The following is a 27,003-nucleotide window of genomic DNA, read 5'->3' on the forward strand; positions in this document are numbered from 1 at the left end:
ACTTCCTATTTTTAAACTCATAATTTATTCCAAATGACATAGTTCCCTTCAAATAACGAAGTATCCTCTTCCTAATTTCCAATAAAACGGATTTTTCGATGTATAAAAATAAAATTCCAATGGCTTCGGCTACTATAACCTTCCCGGCCACAATTTTACCTTTTCCAAGGCATTAAGTGCAAATCGGTAGAATGTTCCATATATCGGCAGAATGTTCCATATATCGGCTTACATGCCAACTACAAATATAATGTTTTGTCGAGTATTAATAAAATACCTTAAACAACCCACTATTTGTTTAAACAATGTGCTATCAACCTTGATACCTCCATTTTTATTAACTATAGTACTATGAACAATAAGATTAGAAACATAATTGGAACATTTTCAACCCAAAAAAATACCCTATCTTACCAAGATCTTACAAAGGTCAGTCATTTCAAATTCAATCATCATGAACTGCTTCAAAAAATTAATAAGATTCACATCATTTTCGATGAGAATTAGATCATCAACATATAAGCTCACAACTATAATACTTACATATGTTTCAAGCTTCACAAATAGAATAGGTTCATATGAACTTTTAATAAACCCTTATTTGGTATAGTAATAATATATTCCACTATATCATGATTGTAGTGCTTGTTTTAAAGATTTTTTTAGTTTGTATACCTTAGTTTCTTCTCTCTTGGTTGATTATGCAGCCAACACCCCATATAAAAATGCAATTTTCATGTCCATTTAGTATAGAATCCAACTCTTTTATGCAACCATTGAAATTACCATTATTATCGCATCCCATTGAAATTACCATTATTATCGCATCCCATCTAGCAACTGGTTCAAATATTTCATTGTAATTTATACCTTGTTTCCTTGACTATTAATCTGACTTTATAAGTATCAACTTCACCATATTAATTCAGCTTCTTTTTGAAAATCTATTTTACATCAATCCTTTTTACTCATTTTGGCAATTCCACTTGATTTTAAGTTTCATTTTTTTCAATTGTTGTCATATCTTGCCTCATAGTTTCCACCCATTTTCTTATTTTAGTTGATTCTTCAAATGAGGTTGGATCTATATCTGCTTACATGCATGGTGATTTCTCTTCATCATTTGAAAGATCGGTGGCACCAATAGAAACAGGGGTCTAACTATTGATGACAAGTTCTGAAAAATGGTTTGATAAAAAATATGTTAGGTATTAATATCACTTTCTATTCTTCACAAACCTTTGCAAACTCTTGAAGCGATTCAAGTGCGGAAACGTTTATTTGGGTTTGAAGCTAAAAACGAATGAAAGAATGAAGGACATAATGTAAAAGACACAGAGAGTTGTTTATGGATGTTCGGAGCAAAACTCTCATACGTCACCCCTTTTTCTAACCACCAGAATGATTCACTATATTTTTCTTTGAATCAAATACAGTTTCAGTGCTAGCTAACTATTGAACAGACAGACTCTATTCAACTTACAAAAGGTTTAAGAATATAACTCAGCTAAATAGGGTTTTAATTCTCTCTCTCTCTTGATGTACAAACTCAGTAAGTAAAAAGGTGAGCAATTCGAAAGATTGATTGTATGTTCGACAGCTCGTCCGTTGTCCTTGAAGATCTTTAATTAGAGAACAGGTACCAACGGTCGAATCTTCTGCATTGACACGTAGCAAGCACCCATTGGACAATCTCCATAGTACATAGGTACAACAGACACTGTGCACAAAGATCGTGGTCGTACCAATCTGGTAGTGCGCCAAATATTCTTCAAGAATTGTCCTGCAAGAAACAAGTAGTGGGAAGAATATTTGCTTACGTAGCATTCATTCATTGGATACAACTAGCTATTGTACTGATCTGCACGGATTAGTGGAGCAGGAGTAGCGTACAGATAGTTGATCGTGGGTAGACGGATGTTAACTTCAAGTAACTGCTTAATTGAGGCATTAGATGTGCTCTATTAGACTACCAAGTCTAATGAAGTTAGACGCCCCCGTCTAATATCAAGATCCATTAGACCACCAAGTCTAATAGAGTTTGAAGACACGTCTAACTACGTGTCCCTTCAAACTAGTCTGAAGGAGTTAGACTCCCTGCGTCTAACTTTCATCTGTTAGAATGCACGTCAAACTACGTCTATTAGACTGCACGTCTAACCACGTATCTGTTAGACTGCACGTCTAACTACGTCTGTTAGACTGCACGTCTAACCACATATTTGTTAGACTGTACGTCTAACTACGTCTGTTAGACTATACGTCTAACTACGTATCTGTTAGACTGCACGTCTAACTACGTATCAATTAGAATGCACGTCTAATTGTGTATCTATTAGACTGCATGTCTAAGCACATATCTGTTAGACTATACGTCTAACCGCGTATCTGTTAGACTGCACGTCTAACCGCGTATCTGTTAGACTAAACATCTAACCGCGTATCTGTTAGACTGCACGTCTAACCGCGTATCTGTTAGACTAAACATCTAACCACGTCTTCACGTCTTCTGACTCTTCTTATGGTAGAAGTAATAGTAGTAGACATAGTACCTTCACTGAATTTGAACAACAAATTTTTAGGCTTCTATTACAGTAGTGAGTGTTGAGACTTCTAATACAGGTTTAGAATCAACTTTTATTCAATTTTTATTGTATAAACGCTTCCAACATCTTTTCTATCATAGTCATGATCGTTATCTTACCATTTTAATTCAATATTTTCCTTTGATGTTCCCTGTTCCCAATTCCAATGATGGTACTCTTCGAAAATATAATCTCTATTTACGACGAACTTATTGGATAAAGGATCATAGAAATTGTAGACTTTGGACCCTTTACTCACTCCAAGTATGATACAAGTATGACTTATGTTATCCAGAACGTTCTTGACATTTGTTTGGGCACAAACATACTTCTTACAGAGTTCATCATGGTTTTGTTTCTTCTCTCAACTACCTCTTTATGTTGTGAGTTATATGCCACATTTAACTATCTTTTAATGTGTCTTTCTATGTAGAAAATTCAAACTCCTTGGAGTTAAATTTTCTTCCTCTATCACTCCTTAGGCATACTAATAATTCTACATTTTCTCGTTCAGTAGCTAAGAAACTTTTGAATTACTCAAAACCTCTTATTTTTTAGCTAAATAAAACACCTAAATTTCCGACTAGATTCATCAACTAAAAATAAAAACATACCTTTTTTCACTTGATTATGTAGGTGATATAGGTCCATAGATGTCTATGTGAACTAGTTGAAACCTTATATTACTTGTCTAACTTGCATTCTTCAAAATCTTCTCGATGTTGTTTTCCCACAATGTAGTAACTACATCTTTTATCAGGTTCTCTTATTTCAAAAAGACTATTCACCATCTTTATTAAGTGCATCTTTTGAAGATTTTTATAATTTAGATGGACAAATCGGCAATGCTACAAATATAAATCATCTTCAGTAAGGATTTGAAGACATCTCTTTGTTGGTGTTACCTCTTCTACCCTAGTTTGTTGAATTTGGGTTGAGATGAAACAAAACAATATATTTTTATTCATTTTTGTGGTTATTACTAAGTTATCATTTGATTCATAGACTTTGCATATTCCTCTCCTGAACAGAAAACTCATACCTCCATTTTGAATCTGTCCTACACTACTTACATGGTTTCTCAATTGTGGTACGTAATACACATTTGAGATGTAACGTCTATCAACTTCTATCATAATTCTAACATCTATTTTGTCTTTAACATCCAAAACAACATTGTTTTCAAATCTTAGTGTTTGTTGAAAGTTTTGATCTAAGTTGTAGAACCAAGATGCATCTCCACAAATATGATTAAAGCACCTTGCATCGATATACCATACTATAACCCCCGGAAAAAATCCTTTGTAGGTTTTCGTGGAAAACTCGAGGTTTGAGAAATTTCAACATTGGTTTGCGTGTCAGAAATCTTCTTTTAAAATAAAACATTATTTTGAAAGACTTTTAAATGATCCCTAAAAGCTTTTCAATTTTAAATAATCTAGGGATTTGCGTTAATTAAACTACAATTTGATTTTTTTTAGAAAATCTATTGTTTAAATTGATTATAAATAATTAATTTAAAAGATTATTTATTTGAAACAGAGTTGCCAAATGATTTTTTTTAAATCAATAAAAAATGTCATACGTGTATAAACACGTATTGACCAGAGTTTCTTTTAGTTCGTAGTTTAGTGATACACGGGAAAGGACTTTCGTGCTTCATCCTCCGTACTCATTTTGAAAACGGTCTCTACTTATAAATTTGGCTGTGAAAAATTGGTTGTATAATGTTTTATTTTTACCAATTATTCTTATGGTTCTAAACATTCATGAGGTTTGTGCGTTATTTAAAGATTTGAAAAACAATTATTTAAATGTTGGTACTTATTGTTGATGATAGCTTAAGGAGGAAAGTACTTGAAGAACACCAGTCATTTTAAAGGCATTAGGGTTTAAATATAAATCTCAAACAAGTCTTTCTCAAAATATTTTTATAGAAATATCCCAAAAATATTTTTATAGAAATATCCCAAAAATATTTTTAAATCATTTTCAAATTTTTCGAGATTTTTAGAAAATGGTTTGAGGTTCCAAAATTACAAAAATAATTTTCGATTTTGAAAGTGGGAATCAAACAAGCCTTAGGACCAGGGTCCTATGCCTTGGATTCGTTTTCAATGATCGGGGCCTAGGACCCTCAGTCAGACCCATTGTGTTGGGCTAAGGAGCCTCGGTCGAGGTGTTAAGGACTTTAGGTCCTTGACTGGGATTATAGGTCAGGGTGTATAAACCACTCGTCCTGGGTTAGCCTCGGGCTAACTTTATCGGTCTTAGGTTTGGGATTTCTTGGTTAAGGTCGATATTCCTTAATCCTAGGTTTGATCTCTTGGTCGGACCTCTCAGTCCTTGATGAAGAATATCGTTCGGACCTCTTGGTCATGTTTTAAGTTTATCGGTTCGAACCAAGGATCCTCGGTCGGATGTCTCAGTCCTAGGCTAACATGACTCGGTCATAAGGACACCAAAATTGTATATTTTGCAATTTCTATGGGGGATTGGATTCTTCGATCAAAGGACTTGGGTAGCTTCACAAACTCCCACATTTAGATCATCATCCCAAGGTATCAATCGATCTGGATGATGATCAATTTGTTCAAAACAGTTTGTAGCAAAAAAATTGGGTTTTAATTTTAAAGTTGTTTTGAAGTGTAAAAAGCTAGCCAATAGCTTCCTTATACTTGATTGATACCAAAACAAGAACACTATTCGTTTGGACCAAATCAAAAACTCAAAAAAATTAATTATTTTGAAATTTTTGATTTTGATCAAACATGATTGTGATAGATCAAACATGTGATACAAACAGTTTCCCAACATCATTACAATCATATTGGAAGCTTTATGGGATGTGATCCTCAAGGATTAGTCCAAGAACAGCAAACCCATTTTTTTAATTTTTCAAATTCAAATTTGGGTTTTTCTTTTTAAGATCGATTGATCGGTTCTAACTTTTATAGAAACCTCATAAATGATCATAAGATCGGTTTTCAATTATCAAATTCAAGACTAGACAGCATACAAACTCATGACAACTGAAATATAAAAATTTCAATTTCAAACTAGAAATATGAATTAAAGGGTGATTTGAAGCATACAAAGGATTGGAGAATACTCCTTAGACCTTAAGAAAGCTTTTGGGATACATGGATCCAAGCTTTAGAGACTTATACAAAAATTTCGAATAATCCAAAAGCTTGAAGTTTTAATGTCGGGTTTTTTGTTTTATTTGATTGAAGGCTTGAGATGTTATCTCTTGCCTTCGGAATAATTGAGGGGCTATTTATAGCTTTCCGGCGTCGGTTGAGGCTTCAAGTGAATCGAATCAGTCAAAAACTATTAACGGCTTTTTGGCTGTTCTTCATCCCACTTGCCCGAATAGGGATGAATCACCCCTATTAAAGTAGAAGAAATGATCATCGGATTAAGGTGATCATTTCAGCTTTTGAATCAGTCGACGACTATGGAGAAAGTTCCAATTTTGGAAAATCAATTGATGAAACATCATCCTTATCCTTTCGGCGATGCGATGAAGACGACAGTGGCAATCGGAACGACGTCATTTCATGCGCATTAGCGCGTTCTGTCAGCGGTCCATCAAGCGCCATTGGCGTTTGGGCGTTCCATTTGCGTCTCCTTTGAATTTTTTTTAAATTATTTTGAGATTAAATGAGTACAAGATTTATTCCAAATAATTATATTTTGTTGTTTTGATTATTTTCCTTAATTAATTAGATTTAATTATTACAATAATTAATCTAATTAATTGTTTTAATTGGGTTATGCCTTGGGTTAATTGTTTAGATTTAATTTGTTCGAAAAAAAATCAAAATAATTATTTTAATTTTATAAATTGGGTGCGTAGATTTGTAGTGCTTACACATACATTATTACCTTGAAACTCATTATTACCTTGAAACTCTAGTGGATCAATAAAATCCATCAAAAGAAGTTTATGCATCTCTTCATCCATTTCTTCTTCAATAAAATTAGTTTTATTATTCCAGTTCGGACATTGTCCTAACTTGTGACAGTGATAACACTCAATTAAACATTTATCATAATGTCTCCCTCGGTCCCTTCCTCTTCCTCGATATGAGCCTCTTCCTCTATTTCTTCCTTCATAATTTAAATCAGCTCTCAACACTTTTTCTTCTTCTACAACTGTCCTTTGAAATTTTTGTTCATGCACTTGTAAGGATCTTTTAAATTCATCCACTGTCATCTCTTTGGTATCTCTAACTTCTTCAATAGAAACCACAATGTAAGTGAATTTATCCATTAAAGTTCTCAAATGTTTTTCCACAATTAACGAATCCATTATTGAGCTTTGTTAGCAATCATCATCACCTTAGAAAATATTCTTTGACAGATTCTCCATCCTTCATTTTCAATACTTCGAAATCTCTATGAAGTGTGTTTAAGAGTGATCTTTTTACTCTCTTGTTCCCCATACTTACTTTTAAGGAAATCTCATATGATCTTATAGACATTTTCTTGTCTAATATTTGTTCAAACGTTTCTCTATTTAGAGCTAAGAAAATAAGAATATTTACATTGCAATTTTCTCGTTGTTGTATGTCTACAACCCTTCCTACAACTTGTTCTTTCAATCCTTGCTTCACTAAGTTCCACTAATCTTTTGAGCGCAACAAGTTCTCCATCATCTCACTCCACTGGTCGTAATGATAACGTCGAAGACTAGAACCTTACAATCAGATTTGTTGTCTCCCATTACTTTCAATTTTAGCTTATCTTCTCACAAGTCTCTCTTTATTTCTGAATCGTGGTCTCTATATGCTTAGGGCTCTAATATCAAATGTAAACAATATAAATAATTGAAAGCAAAACTTGCATTTCTCATTAATTGGCCGGCCTTTAAATAGCCCTAAAACAGGTGAGTCAACTACAAAATAGAAAATAAACTAAAATAATGAGTTATACTAAAGAAACATAATTAAATATAAAATATCTAAATGAACCAAGTTATTAGATTTATTCTAAATAAAAGACTAATTCTAAACGTTATTATTATTTTTTTAATATTTGTCCTAAGTCATAACTATTACAACATTCACCCATAACAATATATGCATCTTTAGCTATTTAAAACTAGCTCAAATTCATAAAGAATAATTCCTCACAATTATATTTAAAATTATTATTAGATGTAGTAAGAAATGGAAACTATTTTACAAACAACATTTCATATATGAAAGTATAACAAATTAACAACCTTAACCTAAAAAGTTTCCACTCCAAATCACAAACAACAAAGTTAAAGCACCCGATTTTAATATAGTCGACAAAGGAATCCCATGTTTCCCCTTCTGAAAAAGACCCTTAAAAAACACCCAAAAGAACATTACTACCAACAAGCTAGAAACCCACTCTCCAACACCTGGTCCACCATTCTCGGCCCCAAGTATTCCAAACCTAAAAGCTCCAATAGCAATCGATGTCAGATGGATGAACAAAACAGTGGTGGCAGGCACAAATAATGGTGAATCATCAAACGTAAATCGATTAATACTCTTCTTCATATGATCATCCACATTCGATGTTTGTTCCTTCTTTGTCACTTCGAAAGCTGTTTCAGAAAGTTCAAAGAGTTTCGGTACAACACTAAGTAAACCGAAAAGAAAAGATGTTTGAGGATATATACGCCACATTGATTGATTATTCCACCATGCACGAATCGACAACCCAATCCATAAGTATTCCGAAAGAGTGTATAAGTTGTATACCAAGAATATGGTTAAAGGAATAAAGAAGGCTGATTCTCCAACCTACACAAATTAATCAAAATTTAGTTTAAAAAATGTATTTTCACTAACTATTTTTAAATAAATATTATTTCTTACCTTGAACAAGAAATGTGTGTTGGAGATTATGCAATAGGCTGACAATAAAGAATAAGAAAGTTCAGCCCATGAGCGCAGGCCCCAAGTCATGACCCATGTGTAAGCTAAAGCCTGTCTAAATTGGAGTTTCTGTCCAATAAAACGAATAAATGGGCTGTGTTTTGATAGTAGGACTTGAAGAAGCCCAGTGGACCATCTCTTCATTTGAGTCATTGATTCAGGCCCACCAGTTGGTGCGCAGCCCAAAAATCCTGAACATATTGGGTCACACATAGCTGTTTTCCACCCTCTTGCTTGGATCGCTAGCCCAGTATTAATATCTTCGGTTGCCGATCCATAAATCCATCCCACCTGCCCAAAAATATATAAGCAATATGTTTAATAAAATATATGTTATAAATCATCTTAATCTTAAACTAAAAAATTACCTAGTGCTGAATATAAAATCTTTTTGAAAAAAATAAATATGACAAACCTTTCTACCCCAATCAGTGTCAAGTTCATAAGAACATCGAGCAACATTAAGTGCATCATCCAACGAACTTCGAAGATCAACTATTCTTTCACTTGGCACTCCAAATAAAATATCATAAGCCAGTTTTGTAAATGATGCACAACCTCCTAGTGTCTTTTGCAAATCTGTATTCTTTATTTTCTCTAACAAAATATAATAATAAAAAGTATAAGGTGATGAATTATTGAAGGAGACTATTATAGAATAAAGAAAATTATTTTTCATACCAGAAATAGTATCATTATTTTGAGGTGATGCCCCATAAATAACTTTCCTCCTATGAAAACAACCTGTCCCTTGATAAAATGGTCCTTGTATTCCAACAATGCCATGTCCAACATACTAGATAGATAATTTGTTAATTGAATATATAGAAAAAAAAATGTATAAATATTCAATATATAGTTAAAAACCCAAAGTTTAGACCTATTAGCTTGCTAGATACTTACATGCATTAGTGCCACAAGTTGGTTGCCAAATGTGTCGTCTTTATCTGCATCATAGAATTTTTGTGGGAATTGAACGAATGCGAATTCACTCTCTTGTTTAGTGCCAAGCAATAAGCACATTGCGTGTAATACTGCCTTTGGATTGTTTACGAATTGATCGCAATCTAAATTTAACATAAATGATGCATTTGTCATCACTCCGGATACTCTAGTCTGTTCCATACAAAATACACAATAATATTAACGGCCCATTAGTTTTAGTGGCATTTATCTCTTACAATAAGGGTAAATTGGGAACTTACAAGAACATTCATGGCCCCGGCTTTGAAGTTATGTGGATGTTTTGGATTTTTCTCTCTAGAGATATAGATGATATGTGGTACCTCATAGTTCTGATCCTCCATTCCCTTATTTTCCCATATCACCTGGTCACAATTAAAAGTATCAGATTGCTTAAATTAACAAGAATATGACAATTTGATATGGAGAATTAAAAAAACAGTATATATCTTCTTTCCAACAGAGATTATTATATTCATTCTGTCTATTTTGTTTGTTTTAGTGTTTTGAGAAGTAAATTATATATATTTATAAAATTATTAAATAACTAGTAGTTTTAAATTATTATTATTTTTAAAATGGAACCCACAAATTTGCATAATATTATTAAATTAATAGTTTATTGATTTTGTTTGTATGAATGTATTATCAATGTCACCTTTACTATGCTTGGATGGTCTCTTCTTTCTATATTGGAGAAATCTGCATATTCATCCACATCCTTAAATAACTTTGTTGGATTCTTGGCCGCATAATTTATCTTCCAACAGAGATTATCATATTCTTTCTGTATAGACAAAAGCAGTCAAAAAATATTTTAAAAATATATTTAAATTAAACATCACGAAAAGTTACCTTAATCATCTTCCACTCTTCTCGAAACTCAGGTGACAAGTTAATCACAGAAGACTCGTCGGACAAGAAGTAACGAAAAGGAGCCCTAATTTCAACGTCATACTTCTTACAGAATGGCACCCATAACTTTGCGAATTCCATAGTAAGTGTTAGAGAATAGTATACAAGAGGAGAGCAACTATCGTCGGATAAGTAGCAAGCCAATTTATCTGCTGGATAATCGACAGACAACAACGATAACACCGTGTTCATTGTCAGAATTGGAGGTTCGAGATCAGGATCCGCTGTGGTCACAAATATGTCTACATGTGGAAACTCTTTCTTTCTGTAAAAGAATATTGGTTAGAGTGTCGGGCTAATAATAATAATAATAATAATGTAAAGAGCTAAGAATATACTTTTGGAGTAGACGGTATGGATATGTAGTGTAATCTATTTGATTCCACTTAATGAAAACAGTGAGAATCCATAGAAAGGTAAACCATGACTCGCAAATAAGAGCGATGAGCCATGGCAATCCGTGTTGCTCAAAGTTGATGATACGATAAAAAAGAAGTGAGAAAAGAAGGGCGAGAAGGGAGAGTTCTACTAGTCGAGGAAATATGTTTTTACGACGTTTAACATCAAATAGATGAGAAAGATTGGCTGCCATGGAATATTGAAATGTAAGAACTTAAGCTTGCCATGAATGACACTTATAAGCTATCTATTTATAGGGACCATTCACTTTCATTCTTTCTTCCTACCTTCCTTCTTTCATTTTCCTTTTTTTTAATTAAAGTTATTGTAGCATGTAATAGCCTTATTAAAATGATATGTTGTTTGAACCTTTTTTTTGTTTTTAAAGAAATAAAAATGACAATATAGTTAATGTTGTTTAATGGTACCTTTTGACCAAATATAGGGAAGCCCTTGGCATTTAGCTCCGGTTTTTAAATATGGGTTTTAGTTTAGTAGGTAATTTTTAAGGTTGATAGTATTTATGATAGTTAATTTAGTTTTTAATGATTTTTTTTTTTTTAATAAAATAATATAAACAGATCAATAATAATTATTAATATTATATTATATTAGTTGCATAATTCATGAATATGGTCAGTCAACAGTCTTATTTCTTGTTGATCACGAATAAGGCGGTGGTACAATATGCTAGAATAAGAGTCTTTCCTTCAAATTTTGGTTCTTACCTTCTTGCCTTTTCAGAATACCTGAAAACATAGCACTCATGTATTGACTCAATCAACATTTGTTTTTGTTATTTTGTTATATGATTATTTCTATTTGTAGGTTATTAAAGAACTTTGATATTATGAATTTTTCTATTGGTAGGTTATTAAAGAACTTTGATATTAAATGTTAAAACTGACCACAATCTTATCTAAGAGATCATAACATCGAAAATATGTTTAAATGCCTAGCTAGAGAATAGACTTGACAGATCTTATGCCTCATAACTCACATTTTCTTGAATCCCGAGTGAGATGATGAACCAAAATGGTAAACTTAGATTCAAGCTTATTCCTAAGATTGTCGGCCTAGACTAACTTTAACTTGTAAGAGCCGACACCCAACTAATTTATTTCATTAAAAATTAGGAAACATATATCATGTGTATGACACGGGTTTTGAGATTATATTTTATGATTAGGTGTTTGGTTACACAGAAATGACATAGTTAGGTTTACATAGTTATGCTAGTCATATAAAAATACATATGGTCACAAAAGAATATATATTTTTTAAAACGAATTAACTTTATATATAATAACACTTAAAATATAACTTCTCAACAATCATCCACGTCATCACATGTAATTTGTCTTTTCTAATCTATCTTAATTATTTTCTCTCCTAATATATATATAATATACATAATAATTAAAGAATTTTTTTTTATAAAAATTACTAATCTCTTCTTTTATAATTACTAATTTATTTTTCCTAATTAATATTTTTATTATTTTATCTCTCATATATTTATTCTTTTTTTTCCATTAATTTTATATAATGTTAGAAACAACTCGATATGGAAAACTAGTAAAGTCTGGAAGAACAACAATGCAAATAGTCAGAAGATCATGCCTATAAAGGGAAAAAATCTACTTGAGCAATACACAGACAAAAGTGGAGGTACTGAATTTTCCATTTGAATTTAAATTGTCCACTGAAGTAGAGGAAAACTGTATAAAGGAATGAGAAGATGTAGTTATGAGAAACTACATAAGGAAAAATAAAGTATTCTTCCCAATTACTAAAGAGGCACTATTGAAGTCATGCGAAGGAAAATGGCTGGAGAAGATTTCAGCATTTCCATGATTTATATTTCCTTAAATTCAAGAAGGAATCTAATCTGGAGGAAATTCTTAAAATGGGCATATATATATAAGATCCAACTATATGAAGTTAGAAAAATGGTGTAAAGACTTGAACCTATTGAGTAAACCAAAAGAAACTGCACATATATGGTTCAAGCTCTAGAATACACCTGCACATATGTACAATGCTTAAGCCCTTAGCCATTTTGCAGGTTTGTTGGGTAGACCATTATACATGGATCCAATTACTGAAAGAGGAATGCATCTATCATATGCTAGAATTAACATTGATGTGCATCCTAAAAGCACACTTCCGAAAAGTATAATTGTAGTAGACAGAAAAAAATATACTTTCATGGAAATCATATGAGTGAAGGCCAGACATATGCTCTTTCTACAGTGTCTTCCAACATGCAAGCTCAAAATGTGATTTGGGTAAGGAAGAAGATCATAAATTTCATAGAGGTCAGAAAGTAAAAATGTAGGAAAATGAAATAGAGGTGTCAATAATAAAAAAGAAAAATGTGGTTAAAGAATATGAAACAAAAGATAAAGAAAATTTTGTACAAGAAGAATGTAGTACGAAGAAGGAGGTAAAACCTCAACCTAATCATGTTGAAGAGATAGTTGACAAATAACAATCAGATCAAGTTAAAGTGTTTGCTAATAAAAACATAGAGAAAGATACTTAGACTAATCAAGACGAATAATAGAATCCAAGGTTGATACAGAGAAATTCAAAGTTGTTGAGGATTCCAAAGCTGAAGTTAAAGAAATGAAGATAATGATCTAGAATTTCAAGTTGAGATAACAAGATGAAGAGCCCGGAAATCCTGAAAAATAATTATTTCTATCAAATCGGCTTCATATAAAGAAAGAAATCAAAATGAGAATAAGTAGTATTCATAAACCTCTTCAATTCATTCCCCTTTCATTACAAGAGGAATGGGAAGAGGAAGACAACATGTTAATACAACAGGTTGGTATGAAAATTTAAATACTGATTAAAATTTGATACAATTTATAATATTTGTTTCTAAATTGCTACTAATCAGGTTCCTTAGGATTAAAATCGTTTGATTGTCATCTTTCAATCATAGTTAAGGTTTGTCTAGATTTGATCATTGACTCTCCTACTTTTGGGATTTTAATGAAATCCTTTTAACCGTTTTCCAAGAAAAACGTTTAATATGATTTAATAAACTCAAGATAAAATTACAAATAGAATAATATATATATATATATATATATAATATATTAATTATTTCTCACCTAAAATCTATATATATTAATTTTTCTTCCTAATTAATGTTTTCTTTTTATTTTCTCTCACCTTTAATTTATATATAAATTTTTATCTCTCATAACTAATTTGAGTATTTTATCTCTCATCATATATTTATTAATTATTTTATAATCTATATAATTATATATTAATAAATAATTAAATATATTAATTATCTTATAATCCATATAATAATATATTAATAAAAAATTATATATATACATAATAATACTTATATTAACTATTTTATAATTTATATATAATTATCGATTTAAAATAAATGGTCAAAAACATATCTAATATATATATATATATATACATACAAAAAATTTAAATTTAAATCAATAATCATAAGTGATGTATGGGTCAAAGTGTTCATATTTCATATATGAAACTATTGGTTTGAATCTCTGCCAACCCAAATTTAAAAATGGGTACCACAACGGTGGTGGTAAATATGAGATTAAAATGATCAAATTATCTTTATTTGGTCTTTTTTTTAGTTTGTTTATAAAGTAATTTTGTTTTATTTATTGTTGAATTCAAATTATTCTCGGTTCACTTAAATAAAATCTAATTATTTAGAGGTGGTCATCACGTCATTCAAGCATTGTTCAAAGTGATCCAGGTAGGATGGATCTACATCGTCCATTAACATTTCACTATAAATTTAAAATTTTGATTAGTTTCTTTTTAGATACAAACAATGTATTAGTGTTTCGTGGGAAACACATGGAAGCTAACAATATTAGAATATTGACGATGATGTTGGCAGCTGAAGTCCATATCAGAGAAAATGTGTGATTTTCTAGATGAAGTAGTACATGTTCATGTGATTTGTTTCTTTTTAAATGAAGACTAGGGTTTTCTTCGATGTTTATTACTATCTGAGTTGAGAGAGAAGCAATCATGGCTGCCAAATAATCTGACATTCACTTCAAGTCCATTTAATAACGAAAAACTACAATTTGTAGATAGAGCGATACATTTTAGCATTGCAATGGCGGTAATTATCTTGAATACTTTTTTACATTGTAGATTAGATCTTTCTTTGTTGTTGTTGATGTAGATTCATTTATGTTTACAATTCTAGATAGTTATGTTATCGAATCTCTAACTTTATTGTTTATATCAAGAGAGAGTATAATTAACTTGATATTGTTTGGTTTATGGTTAGATCTCTTTTTCAGATCAACATTTTCTTTTGTAGACCAAAATGAGATTCAAGTCATTTTGAACAATTCTTTATTCAGTTTTATGAAATTTGATTTGAATTTTATACACTAAAGTTTTCTAATTGTTTGACTCTCTAATAATGAGTGCATCTCTTTGTAATTTTCTTGACTTTGTAGCAATATCCATATGACATACCAACTGAAACTTTTTATTTTGAAAATTGTAAAAAAGTTTTTGTTGCCGTACAAAGTTGTGTGTTAAGTTAAGAATAAGAATTACTTTTATATTTAAGAATGTGTTATTTTATTCTTACAAAAAAAAAATACTTAACTAAACTAATTATGATAGTTCAAATGTTAAGAGTCGAATTAAGACATCAATTACTGATTCTCATTAAAATATCATAAATTGAAGTATATTATGATTATGAAGATTGTGTTAACATTATAAATTTTAAAAAATATGAAAGATAAATTTTAAGTATGTGGAATGTTCTTATGTGTTTTTAAATTGTTTCATTTTTTTAAACTATTTATGAGTGAGATAGTTTTATAAAATTTATTTTTTATTTATGTCCTCTTTATCTTTATTTTATAACTACAACCGTGCAACGCATGGTATCTTAGCTAGTTTCATTAAAAACTCAAACGAGAAAAAAACATGAGTTTTCAAGGAAAAACACATAATTTGTCTTGATTAAAAGAAAAAAATGAGAGTTAAAATACAAAGAGAAATCAACCAAGAACATATAAGTCACAAACGAAGCTTAATCTAATTAAGCTAAAGCACCTTAAAATGAGTAATACTAGTGACTTCACCAAAAGAAATGCTCCAATTTTGGCTAAGGATCTAATTTTGTTTATTTACGGGAATCTGCCTCCACGTTTGAGTAAGAGAGTATCCGTCCATGACAATACCATTCCAAACTTGATCCATCGTCCTACGTACCCGAGTAAAAACTCGTGCATTCCTTTCACCACAAAACTAGTAGATAATGGCGTCAAAGAAGCATATAAAAACATTAGCATAGAACTTGTTTCCTTTAACTTTACAATAGAAAGATCCTTGATATCCTAACACTTATTCGAGAAATTGAGGAAAATCATGTGATTAGAAAATCTAGCACAAAGAGTATACACAAAAGAGAACTCTCTGAAGAGATGATTAATGCATACCTCCTCCTCTATGCATAAAGGACATCTAGAATTAGAAATACTCATATACTTTTGAAGGTGATCCCTTATAGTTAATCTTTTATGTAAGACAAGCCAAATGATGAATTGATTTCTATGAATTACTTTAGAGGACCAAACAACATGATACCAACCAACCAATTGCACCTTAGATCGGATAAAATCCCAAGTCATGCTAGTAGAGAATTTATCGTCCTTTTTAATCTTCCAAATGCAAGCATATAGACTTTCTCTAAATTGCAAACCCCTCACATAATTCATAATTCTCATACCTTCTGGTATACGTCTAAGAATTGATTCACATTCCCTTCAATAACATCACGAACTGTTGCTACAAGACACTCCCTACGAATTCAAACTCGCTCAAATTCCTTTTTAAGGCAGATAAACAAGTTTTCAAACCATGGTGAATGCCAGAATAAGGACCCACGACCATCACCGAATACAATCTCTACCATATGGTAAGCATCTTGTCTTAGATTAATAATCTTCTTAAGTGACCATGACATATCTTCCTTGATTTTACACATCCATACACTTGTTTATTTTTTTAAGAACCTAGAGTGAACTCAACGAACCCATAATGAATCAGATTTATTTTCAATTACCCAAAGATGTCTAAATGTTAAGGCCTTATTTCAAACAACACAATTTTTGTTTTTGATAGTCAGCCAACCTTCCTCCTTTGGCAAGCATACATGTTTCCACTTGACCTTCTTTCCACCCTAACTACACCAAACAAAATCACGCATAATCCGATCAAGCTCCTTCATCACTTTTTTTGGTAAATAAGCTTTTGCGCCCAATAACTAATGATGTCAAAAGTAACTCTAGTAACCAACTCGATTGGCCCCGTATAAGAGAGCCTTTTAGTTGCCCACTCGTAATATAATTCTTCACCTTTTCAATAAGTGGTTGGCAATGAGAATATATATAACTACTTAAAAGACAATGGAACACAAAAATATCGAACTAGGAAAGAGCCCTCCTTAATACCCATAATTTGAAAGATGTTCTACTTCATTTTCTCCTTAACATAAAAAGTCAAAATCTTCTCCTTATTAATAAATAAACCTGTAATACTAGAAAAAGAAGTTAATGCATCCTTAATAGTAGTGACAAATTCCACATGAACATGAGCAACAATAAATATATCATCCGCAAAACAAATGCGAATAATAGTGTCCTCCCTGTAATGTGGGTGAAAGATGTATGGGCAATTTCTCAACATTATTTTCAAAACGTAGTAAAAAATCTCCATGATGAGGACAAAAATGTATGAAGAAAGTGTTGTTATTTTTTTTTGGGGGGGGGGAAACGACTTAGCGTCATTTCATTAAAAATTCCCAAAAACGTGAAAAAAACCACGAGTTTAAGAGATCATTCTAGACAGGCCTAGAATGATTTTGAAGTCGTAACATTCTGAATAAAAGTTAAAAACGTAAATGAATTATCTGTTTACAATGCTTTCAATTCTAGTGAGTTTAAAAAACGGTAAATTCCAGTTCCTGCAGATATTCCAGTTCTGCTCCGTGCTTGAAATTCCTCTCCACGTTCCCGCGAGGGCGCTGCAATCCGATACAATATCTTTCCATAACTCGTCAATGCTCCTGCGGGTTCTGTCATATACCCTTGCATTCCGTTCTTGCCAAATGTTATACACCACTGCTCCAAAGTCGCACTTGAACACGCTTGTTGCAAATTTATTTCCCTTGGCTTTGAGTAGTGCCGCTTTTTTGATTTCATTCTATTCGCTCGGGAAACTGATCAGCTCCAGGCTTTTATAGAATCTGTCACAAAGCTCCGAAGCAATACAGCAGCTCCTGAATAGGTGATCTATGGTTTCTTCATTTCCTATGCATAGAAGACAGCTCGCATCCGGGATGCTCATATACTTACTGATACGATCACGTATACTGAGTCTTTCCTAGAAGGCGAGCCAAAGGATGAACTGGTGTCGAGGAATAATCTTCGTTGACCATACAAGAGGAGCCCATTCTACTTTCTGCGCTTTTTCTCGGATTACCTCCCATATTTTCTTCAATACCAGCTTCCCATTATCCCCAGCTTTCCATTCATGAATATTCGGTCTGTCGTGTAGTTGTATGTTACTTATATGATCAAGTATCCTCTTTCCTTCCGGAATTCTTCTCAAGAGCAAGTTCCAATTCCCGTCTTTGATGTCTCTGATTTTCGCTTTTGCGCAGTCCCTTCTGATACGAGTATTTTGAAACTCCTCATTATCGATGATAGACTGATTTTCAAACCAAGGGTCGTGCCAGAATAGAGTGCCTTTCTCGTCCCCTAGTCGGATGTCATAAAGATCTGCAATATCGCTTCTTAGTTTAAGAATCTTTTTTAGAGACCAGCTCATACCTTCGTGAATTTTGCAGGTCCAGATGCTGGTTTCGTGTTTCATAAATCTCGTATGCACCCATTTGATCCATGGTGACTCTTGATTGCGCTCCAAAGCCCACAGATGCTTGAAGGTTAGAGACTTGTTCCACTCGATACAGTTCTTCAAGTCGATGCCTCCCTCGTCCTTCGGTTTGCAGAGAGCGGTCCATTTGACTTTCTTTCCTCCTCTTCCACTACTACCCCAGATAAAGTTTCTCATCAGTGTGTCGAGTTCCTTCATTACCTTATTCGGAATGACCATTTGCTGCGCCCAATAACCAACTATGCCCATAACCACGGTTTTGATAAGTTTGATCCTCCCTGCATAAGAAAGTTTTTTCGCTGCCCAGCCATATATCGTGTTTTTTACCTTTTCAATTAGCGGCTTGTAGTGTGAGATCTCGATCTGCTTCGCAGTTAACGGAATTCCTAAGTACCTTATGGGAAAACTGCCTTCCTTGATGCCCATGATGTTGAAGATGTCCTGCTTTGTTTCGTCCTTTACGCCTCCATAAAATGCCACACTTTTGCTTTCATTAATAGTTAAACCTGTTACCTCAGAAAAAAACGTTAGTGCAACCCTAATAGTTTTAATGGAATCAACGTCTGCGTGCGCTAGAATGAACAAATCGTCAGCAAAGTATAAATGTGTTACCTCCTCTACCTCACAGAATGGGTGAAAGATGTATGGACGATTCTTTCGGAACATCGCGAAGATGCTCTCAAAGATCGCCATGATAGCTACGAAAAGGTATGAAGAGAGGGGGTCCCCTTGCCTTACTCCGTTTTCACCCTTGAAATAGCCTCTATGGACTCCATTGACGCTAACAACAAAGCAGGATGATGAAACGCATTGCATAATCCAATCGATAAAAATCATAGGAACAGAAGAAACAACCAGAAAGTATTGAATGGCTTCCATCTAACAGAGTCGAAAGCTTTCTTGATATCTATTTTGAAAGCCACTCTCGGGGATATTTTCTTTTTCTCGTAACCTTTTAATAGGCTCTGCATGAGAAGAATATTATGAGAGATTGTCCTACCGGGGATGAATGCAGATTGATTAAGATTTATTATTTTTCCTATAACATTTTTAAAACGTTTAGAATTGATTTTTGAAATTATTTTATAAATCACATTGCAGCAGGAAATTGGTCTGAAATCTTGTACTTTCTCAGGTACCGCAGTTTTGGGGATCAAGGTTAGGACTGCTATATTCCATTGCTTTAACATCTTCCTGTTTTTGAAAAACTCCAGAACCCCATCAGTAACATCTTTACCCACAACCGACCAATTATCTTTGAAGAACTGTGCATTAAACCCATCAGGACCCGGGCTTTTATTCCCATCAATACTAAACAGAGCTTCTTTAACCTCAACCTTCGTGACCACCCTTATCAACTTGCGACTATCTTCTGCAGAGATTTTCCTATCAATAATTTGATACAAGGTATTCAGGTGACTTTGATGCTGCTTTCTTGTACCCATAAGCTACTTATAGAAATCAATAGCCAGATCTTGGACACCCTTTTGACCCTGAACATATTCACCATCATCATTCTTCAGCCTGTACACATTGTTTCTCATGTTTCTAGCCTTGAATTTTCTGTAGAAGAAAGCTTTGTTTTTGTCACCCAACGAAAGCCAGCTCTATCATGATTTCTGTCTAACAAAATTCTCTTCAAGCAGACTCAGCTTCCTGAAGTTTTCAAGCGTATATCTTTCTATTTCATTGAGTTGTTCATCACTATCATCCCTTAATAACTTTTTCTGAACCTCTTCCAGTTTTTCTCTAGCAGCCAGAACTCTATTGGAGATATTGCTGAACTTCTTCTTGTCAAAGCTTTGGAGATGATTCTTCAAGAGCTTAAGCTTCTCAGAAACCCTGTACATGTTGGAACCTCTGACATCTGTTGACCATACGCTTTCGATAATACCTTTGAATTTATCATTATCCATCCAGAAATTGAAAAATTTAAAGGGCCTTTTGAACCTTTCTTCCTTTTCCCAGAACAATTTAATCGGGAAGTGATCAGATATACCCGGATTCAAAACATGAAGTTGACTTCTCAGAAATTGGTTAATCCAGTTCTCATTTACCAGACATCTGTCAATTCTACTTTTTCTAATTTGCTCATTCTCTCTCGTAGAAGACCAAGTGAAGAAGTTCCCAGAATTGGTAGGCTCGATACACCCCATATCTCTGATGCAGTCATTAAAGTCAATCATATCCCGAGTAATTTCAGATTCTGGGCTACGATCAGATTCGTTTCTGGTTACGTTGTAATCACCGAGGACAGCCCAAGATTTATCAATACCGATCCAGTTTCTAAGACAATTCCAGAGGAGTCTTCTGTCAGTGTTTGAGTTGCTACCATAGACAATAGCAAGATTAATCACGATTCTTGTGATTCTGTCTTTGACCACCACCAGGATTGCTTGATCATTCGAAAAGAGAGTCATCACCTCAACAACTTTGTTATCCCAAATAACCCAGATTATGCCCGTTTTGTCATTTGAGTTGTGAATGATTTCCCAGCTACTATCAATACACAGTTTGCTAACATTCTCAACGTTCCGACTTTTGACTTTTGTCTCAAGAATACCCATAATAGTGATCTTTTGATTCTCAATGATCCTCCTGATTTCTTTACATTTTAGAGGGCACAACTAGAATCTCACATCAGAAGATGTTGGGAGTGAAAGTTGTTTCTCAGTATATAAAAGAAACTCTTTTCACAATTAGAATAGAATCCCACATCGGAAGATGATGGGAGTGGAGAAGTTTCTTAGACTATAAAAAAAAACTCTCCTTAATGCTTGGAGACGTAGGCAACATTTTGGTCGAACTCCTTTATCAAATTCTGTTAGTGTGTTCTTTCGGTTATTTATTCTTTTATTCTGTCAGTTTTTCCCAACAAAAAGTGGGTCCCTTTGTCTCACCCCATTTTTTACTTTAAAAAAACAATCATGAAATCATTAACACAAATAACAAAATAAGGAATAAAACGCATTTCATGATTCATTCAATGAAAATAATCGGGAATCCAGAAGTAGAAAGGAATCCACGAATTGCATCACATCGTATCGAGTCAAAATATGTACGAATATCAATTTTAAAAGTCACACAGGTGAAAGTGATATCTTACCACATCCCTTCAAAAGACGTAGAGGATGTTATGTGAAATAGAACGACCAGAGATAAAGATTGATTGTCCAAGACCTACGAGTTTCACAATAACATTTGTAAGACATTGTGACAGAATTTTGTAAATAATATTACAGTACGATATGAGACATAAATCCTGTATTCTTTCGGGCGTAAAGCTTTTAGGAATCAAGTTAAGAAAATTAATATTTTATTGTTTTGAGATTTTCCGATTCCTAAAGAATTCAAGACACTAGTAAAAAAAGACTTATATCGATCGGTATAACGATCGACACTGCCCTGATTACCAAACAATATATAGTAATACTGATTGGTTGTAATCCAATCGGTCTCAATCGACAGAAAGGTAGTATTGAACCCATCAAAATTTTCTAGAACACCATCACAGTTGTCCTGCAAAACAACCTCAAAATTTTGTTTTAAAAAAAGGGTAGCATGGAACCCATCAAACCTTGAGATTTTGTCACCTTTCATGGAAAATATAACCTTTCTGACATCGTCATCTTTGACTTCACAACTCAGACCCCTGCTATCATATTCGTCATTGAGTAAGAGAACAATCTAATTAAGAGACATTAAACAAGCATCACTATTACTTCTAGTATCGATCAAACATCTGAAAAAGCTAATAGCCTCCTCGTGAATTTGTTTATGTCCTTGTAAAATTTGACCATCAGCCCCCGTTAAGAGAAGTACATGAATATATTTTTTAATATTACTTTTATAGGTCATTTTATAACAATTTATTCCATAACTTGTATTTCACTTTTTACATTTAATAAAATTTGATTGCATAAAACAACGTTTAGGGTGTCTACATTGACTCATGTGATGACCAAGAGTGCCCTTGGTCAATGGCGGGGCCACGTAGCGGCCCCTGGTGGGCTCTAGTCCAGGGTAGAGTTTTAATATAGTTTATATATATATATATGTTTTTATTTAACAAATATAGTTAGCTCACTTGGATTTTGGAGACCTTTATTTTCCTAGAGGTCAGGTGATCAAACCCTGGCCTCCGTTTTGTATAAAATTTATTTATAAAACCTAAGTATAGACTCCTTTATTTGGAAAATTTGATTAAATAACCTCAAAGATGAGGAAAATTTGATTAAATAACCTCAAAGATGAGGTTATTTGATCTGGTGGTGATTTACTAATTAAATTGCGTTCGTGGTATTTTTATTTTTTTTACGAAATTACCCTTGTAACGAAACGCTAAGGGACTTAGCGTTTCGTTAAGTGAATTAGGTTTAGTATAAATACTCTAATTTTTTCATTTTTTTCATTTTCTTTCTCTCTCTTCTCTTGTTCTCTCTTTCACGGCGGCGGCGACGGAGACGACGGAGGTAGAGGCGGCGGGGCGGCGGTCTAACCTAAATCGATTTGCACGATCTTCATTTCTTTCAAACCCTAAACCTAAATCGATTTACACTATCTTCATTTCTTTCAAACCCTAACCCTAAACCTATTTTGCATGCAGGTCGGGTGAAGGATGATTATAAGGTGTCGATTCTAAGGATATTTCCATGATATTCTCAAACCCTTCTGTTGTTATTTGGTTTATATTGTTTCATATTTATTATTTGGTTCGTTCATATCATATTGCTTCATATTTCTGTTTCAGGGAAGTTTCGCTAAGTGTTTAGCGTTTCGCTAAGTGCCTAGCGTTTCGCTAAGTGCTTAGCGTTTCGTGAGTTATACTACGATGATTTCAGATTTGTCGAAGGTGCTTAGGGTTTGAAAGAAATGAAGATCGTGCAAATCGATTTAGGTTAGACTGTCGCCCCGCCGCCTCTGCCTCCGTCGTCTCCGTCGTCGCCGCCGTGAAAGAGAGAACAAGAGAAGAGAGAGAAAGAAAATGAAAAAAATGAAAAAATTAGAGTATTTATACTAAACTTAATTCACTTAGCGAAACGCTAAGTCCCTTAGTGTTTCGCTACAAGGGTAATTTCGTCAAAAAAAAAATAAAAATACCACGAACGCAATTTAATTAGTAAATCACCGCCAGATCAAATAACCTCATCTTTGAGGTTATTTAATCAAATTTCCCCTTTATTTTGTATAAAATTTATTTATATAACCTAAGTATAAAGAATTATATATAAAATAATTTAAATTATATAATAGTTTTATTAATTCTTTTAAAATTACATTTATATGATAATTATATATTATTATTTTTAATATAATTAATAATACAAATTACTAAGATAAAAAATTAAATAATAATTTATATAAAGGTAAAATAGTTTTTTATATTTTTTAATTTTAAAATATTTCAAAGTTTTATATAAATTGATATATTATTTATTTTTCTAAAACGAATTATATATATATATTAATATTATATAATTTTAATTATATTTTTCTGGAATGTATATTAACTTAATAATCTGTTTTTGTTATGATTTTATATTTTTATTATTATTTTTATATTTTTATTCGTTTTTATGTATTCTCACATAATTAAGCTATACTAATTAAATTTTCTTATTTTTTTCTTTATATATATAAATAGTTAGTTTTTATTTATTTAAAACTTAATTAATTTAACTTTTCACATTTTTAAACCTATTTTTTCTTTAACTATATAGTTTTAAATTTATAATTTTTTTTAAATTGAGTATTTTTATCTTTGATTAGATTTCGTATATTTATTTTATTTTAATAAGGTATTCGTGAAACGATTTGATTAAAATTTTCATTTATTACTCGTAATAGTGTAATACCTATAATATTCGGTCAGCCCAGTGAAAAAAAAATTCCTGGATTCGCTCTTGCCCTTGGTGGAGGTAGCATAATAATTAGACATTGATTTAGTTGCTTAATGAAGACTATGAGAGAATGAGAATGAATAACAAAGAACGGACTTGACAATTAATGCGATTTTGAGAATTATATATGAGTTCAAGATCAAATAAAGCAAATTAAGAATGGTGTGAAGAATTAAAAAAATATATATAAATGAAAAGGAAAGCTTACTAAATTTACAATCATGTTAATTTTGCCCGAAAAGAAATAGAAAGACGACATCACAAATAAGACAATTTCCTTGTTTTTTTATGTCATTTATTGGACAAGTGAATTGGAAGTGATATGATGATCCACTTTTATTCCATTTAAGGTGGTTAAAATTTTATTTTATTTTATATTATGTTAGCTTTATCTTACACAATTTATCACAAATTATATAATAATAAGGTACTTTATTGTTTATTAATGGTTTCATAATTTGTTTATTATATTTATAAAATTTAATAATGTAAGAAAATTTGTTTCACCTTTAACCATAATAAAAATAAAAAAAACAACAAATGGTAACAATCAAAGTATAGAGAAAAATAAAAATTTAATAATACATTAATTAAAGATAACGTTGTATAATCTCTTGATATATATTGATGGTGACCCATATTGACGAAATAATACTTTCCTTATTTTTTTTTATCTCCATTTAGAATTGTTTTATGTTAATTGCTAATAACCTCCATTTTAAATATTTGTTCATATTTATCTGAAATTAATTAATATATTTTGTGAGAAAGACAAATACGATCAAATAGAAAAGAAAGAGATGGGTTGGCCATTAAAATTGAATACATAGAAGCTGATGTAAGGAGTGATGGTTTTGAGGTAGTAAGACTTGTTTGGATGTTTCGTACCACCAGCAAAGTCTAAAATTTAGTTTTCGAATTTTTTAGAAGTTATATATTGGCATCAATTTAATTTCCTAAATCTCAGACAATCGGTTGCGATTTACTAACCCATTCATTTTGATAAGTTATAATATTTTTGTTAAACAATAAAATAGTTTAATTAAACATGTTATTTAAACAAAAACATGTAGTAAACAAGTATATGAAAATTTTAATGTTCAAATTGTATAAAAATTTATATAAAAGAACCTTCCCCAATCGTAACCAAACGCTTACCTAGTGTTTTGAAAATAAAGTATTTCTTGTTTTAAAACAAAGTCACCTTTTCACTTTGTTTTTAGGTTTTTTCTAAAAACTAAAAACAAAGTGGCGATTTTCATATTTTTGAAGTGACTTTCATTAAATGATAAATGGTTTTCCACGTTAAAGGATTCTCCTAAAATTAGGAATATTTCTTCTCTAAGGCGAAGTGAATTGATTAAAAAATTACATTTTTATTATAAAAAGCCATTTTCTTAAACCTAAAGTGGAAAAAGTATTTCGAAACCGTCTTTCAAAAAAAAAATTCGCCCAACTAGGCTTATCCGAATGCTAGTTTGAACCTCTTTCTCTTTTCAGAGGTGAGGGGTAAAATAGTGATTACACTAGGGATTCATTTCCTGTTTTCCCTTGTTATATATATATTTTGAGGGTAATGATAAGTCAATTCTAGAAAAAAAAATGCACAAGATGAGCAGAGGAAATATATGATGATTATGGTTTAGAAAATTATTGAATATATTGAAAATACCGTACCGCAAAAAGTATAAAAAATTTCGAATTTTTCGGTATACCGAAAAAAATGTAAGATATGATACCGATATCAAAATTATTAGTAAGATAAATGTATAAGATTTTCAAATTTTTGGTATATCGATATATACCGAAATAATATTTATAAATTAAATATATATAATTATTATAAGAAAATTAATAATGACTAATGAAATTATAAATAACTAGCATGTATTTGCACGAGAGTAATGATATAAAAATAGTGAAAAAAATATTACGATAAAAATGTAATAATATTTTTAATTTTATTTTAATCGTTTTAAGTTTATAGGTAGGTCAACCTAAAATCCAACCCTAAGTATTTATATATATATATATATATATATATATATATATATATATATATATATATATTCAAATTAACCACAACTTTTGACTCGGCAATCCATACATTAGTATCATTATACTTTTATATATATATATATATATATATATATATATATATATATATATATTTTTTTTATTTTTTTTTTTAAAAACTATATTCACGCAAATATTATGAAATTTTAAGCAAGATCAAACATTTATCAGCGAATCAACCAATTTTAATAAATTTATTTCCTTCTTCGAACATATATTTAATAAATTTTATGTTATTTCAATTATAGATATATAATTTTTAAAAATTATATAAAAAAATAAGTATACTATAAT

General features: G+C 31.7%; 1 protein-coding gene across 1 annotated transcript; it reads right to left on the minus strand.

The window, feature by feature from the left end:
* Nucleotides 1–7,711: 7,711 nt before the first annotated feature.
* Nucleotides 7,712–11,013, minus strand: LOC124910703 (cellulose synthase-like protein H1). Its single transcript, XM_047451383.1, has 9 exons — nt 10,723–11,013; nt 10,325–10,649; nt 10,128–10,256; nt 9,712–9,834; nt 9,410–9,622; nt 9,188–9,302; nt 8,922–9,103; nt 8,447–8,797; nt 7,712–8,371 (listed from the first exon to the last, which is right to left on the minus strand). Exons 1-9 carry the CDS (start codon nt 10,974–10,976, stop codon nt 7,820–7,822), a joined length of 2,244 nt encoding a protein of 747 aa, XP_047307339.1. The 5' UTR covers nt 10,977–11,013; the 3' UTR covers nt 7,712–7,819.
* Nucleotides 11,014–27,003: the final 15,990 nt, after the last annotated feature.

The sequence above is a fragment of the Impatiens glandulifera genome, chromosome 7 (assembly GCF_907164915.1).
Source record: "Impatiens glandulifera chromosome 7, dImpGla2.1, whole genome shotgun sequence".
Classification (NCBI taxonomy): domain Eukaryota; kingdom Viridiplantae; phylum Streptophyta; class Magnoliopsida; order Ericales; family Balsaminaceae; genus Impatiens; species Impatiens glandulifera.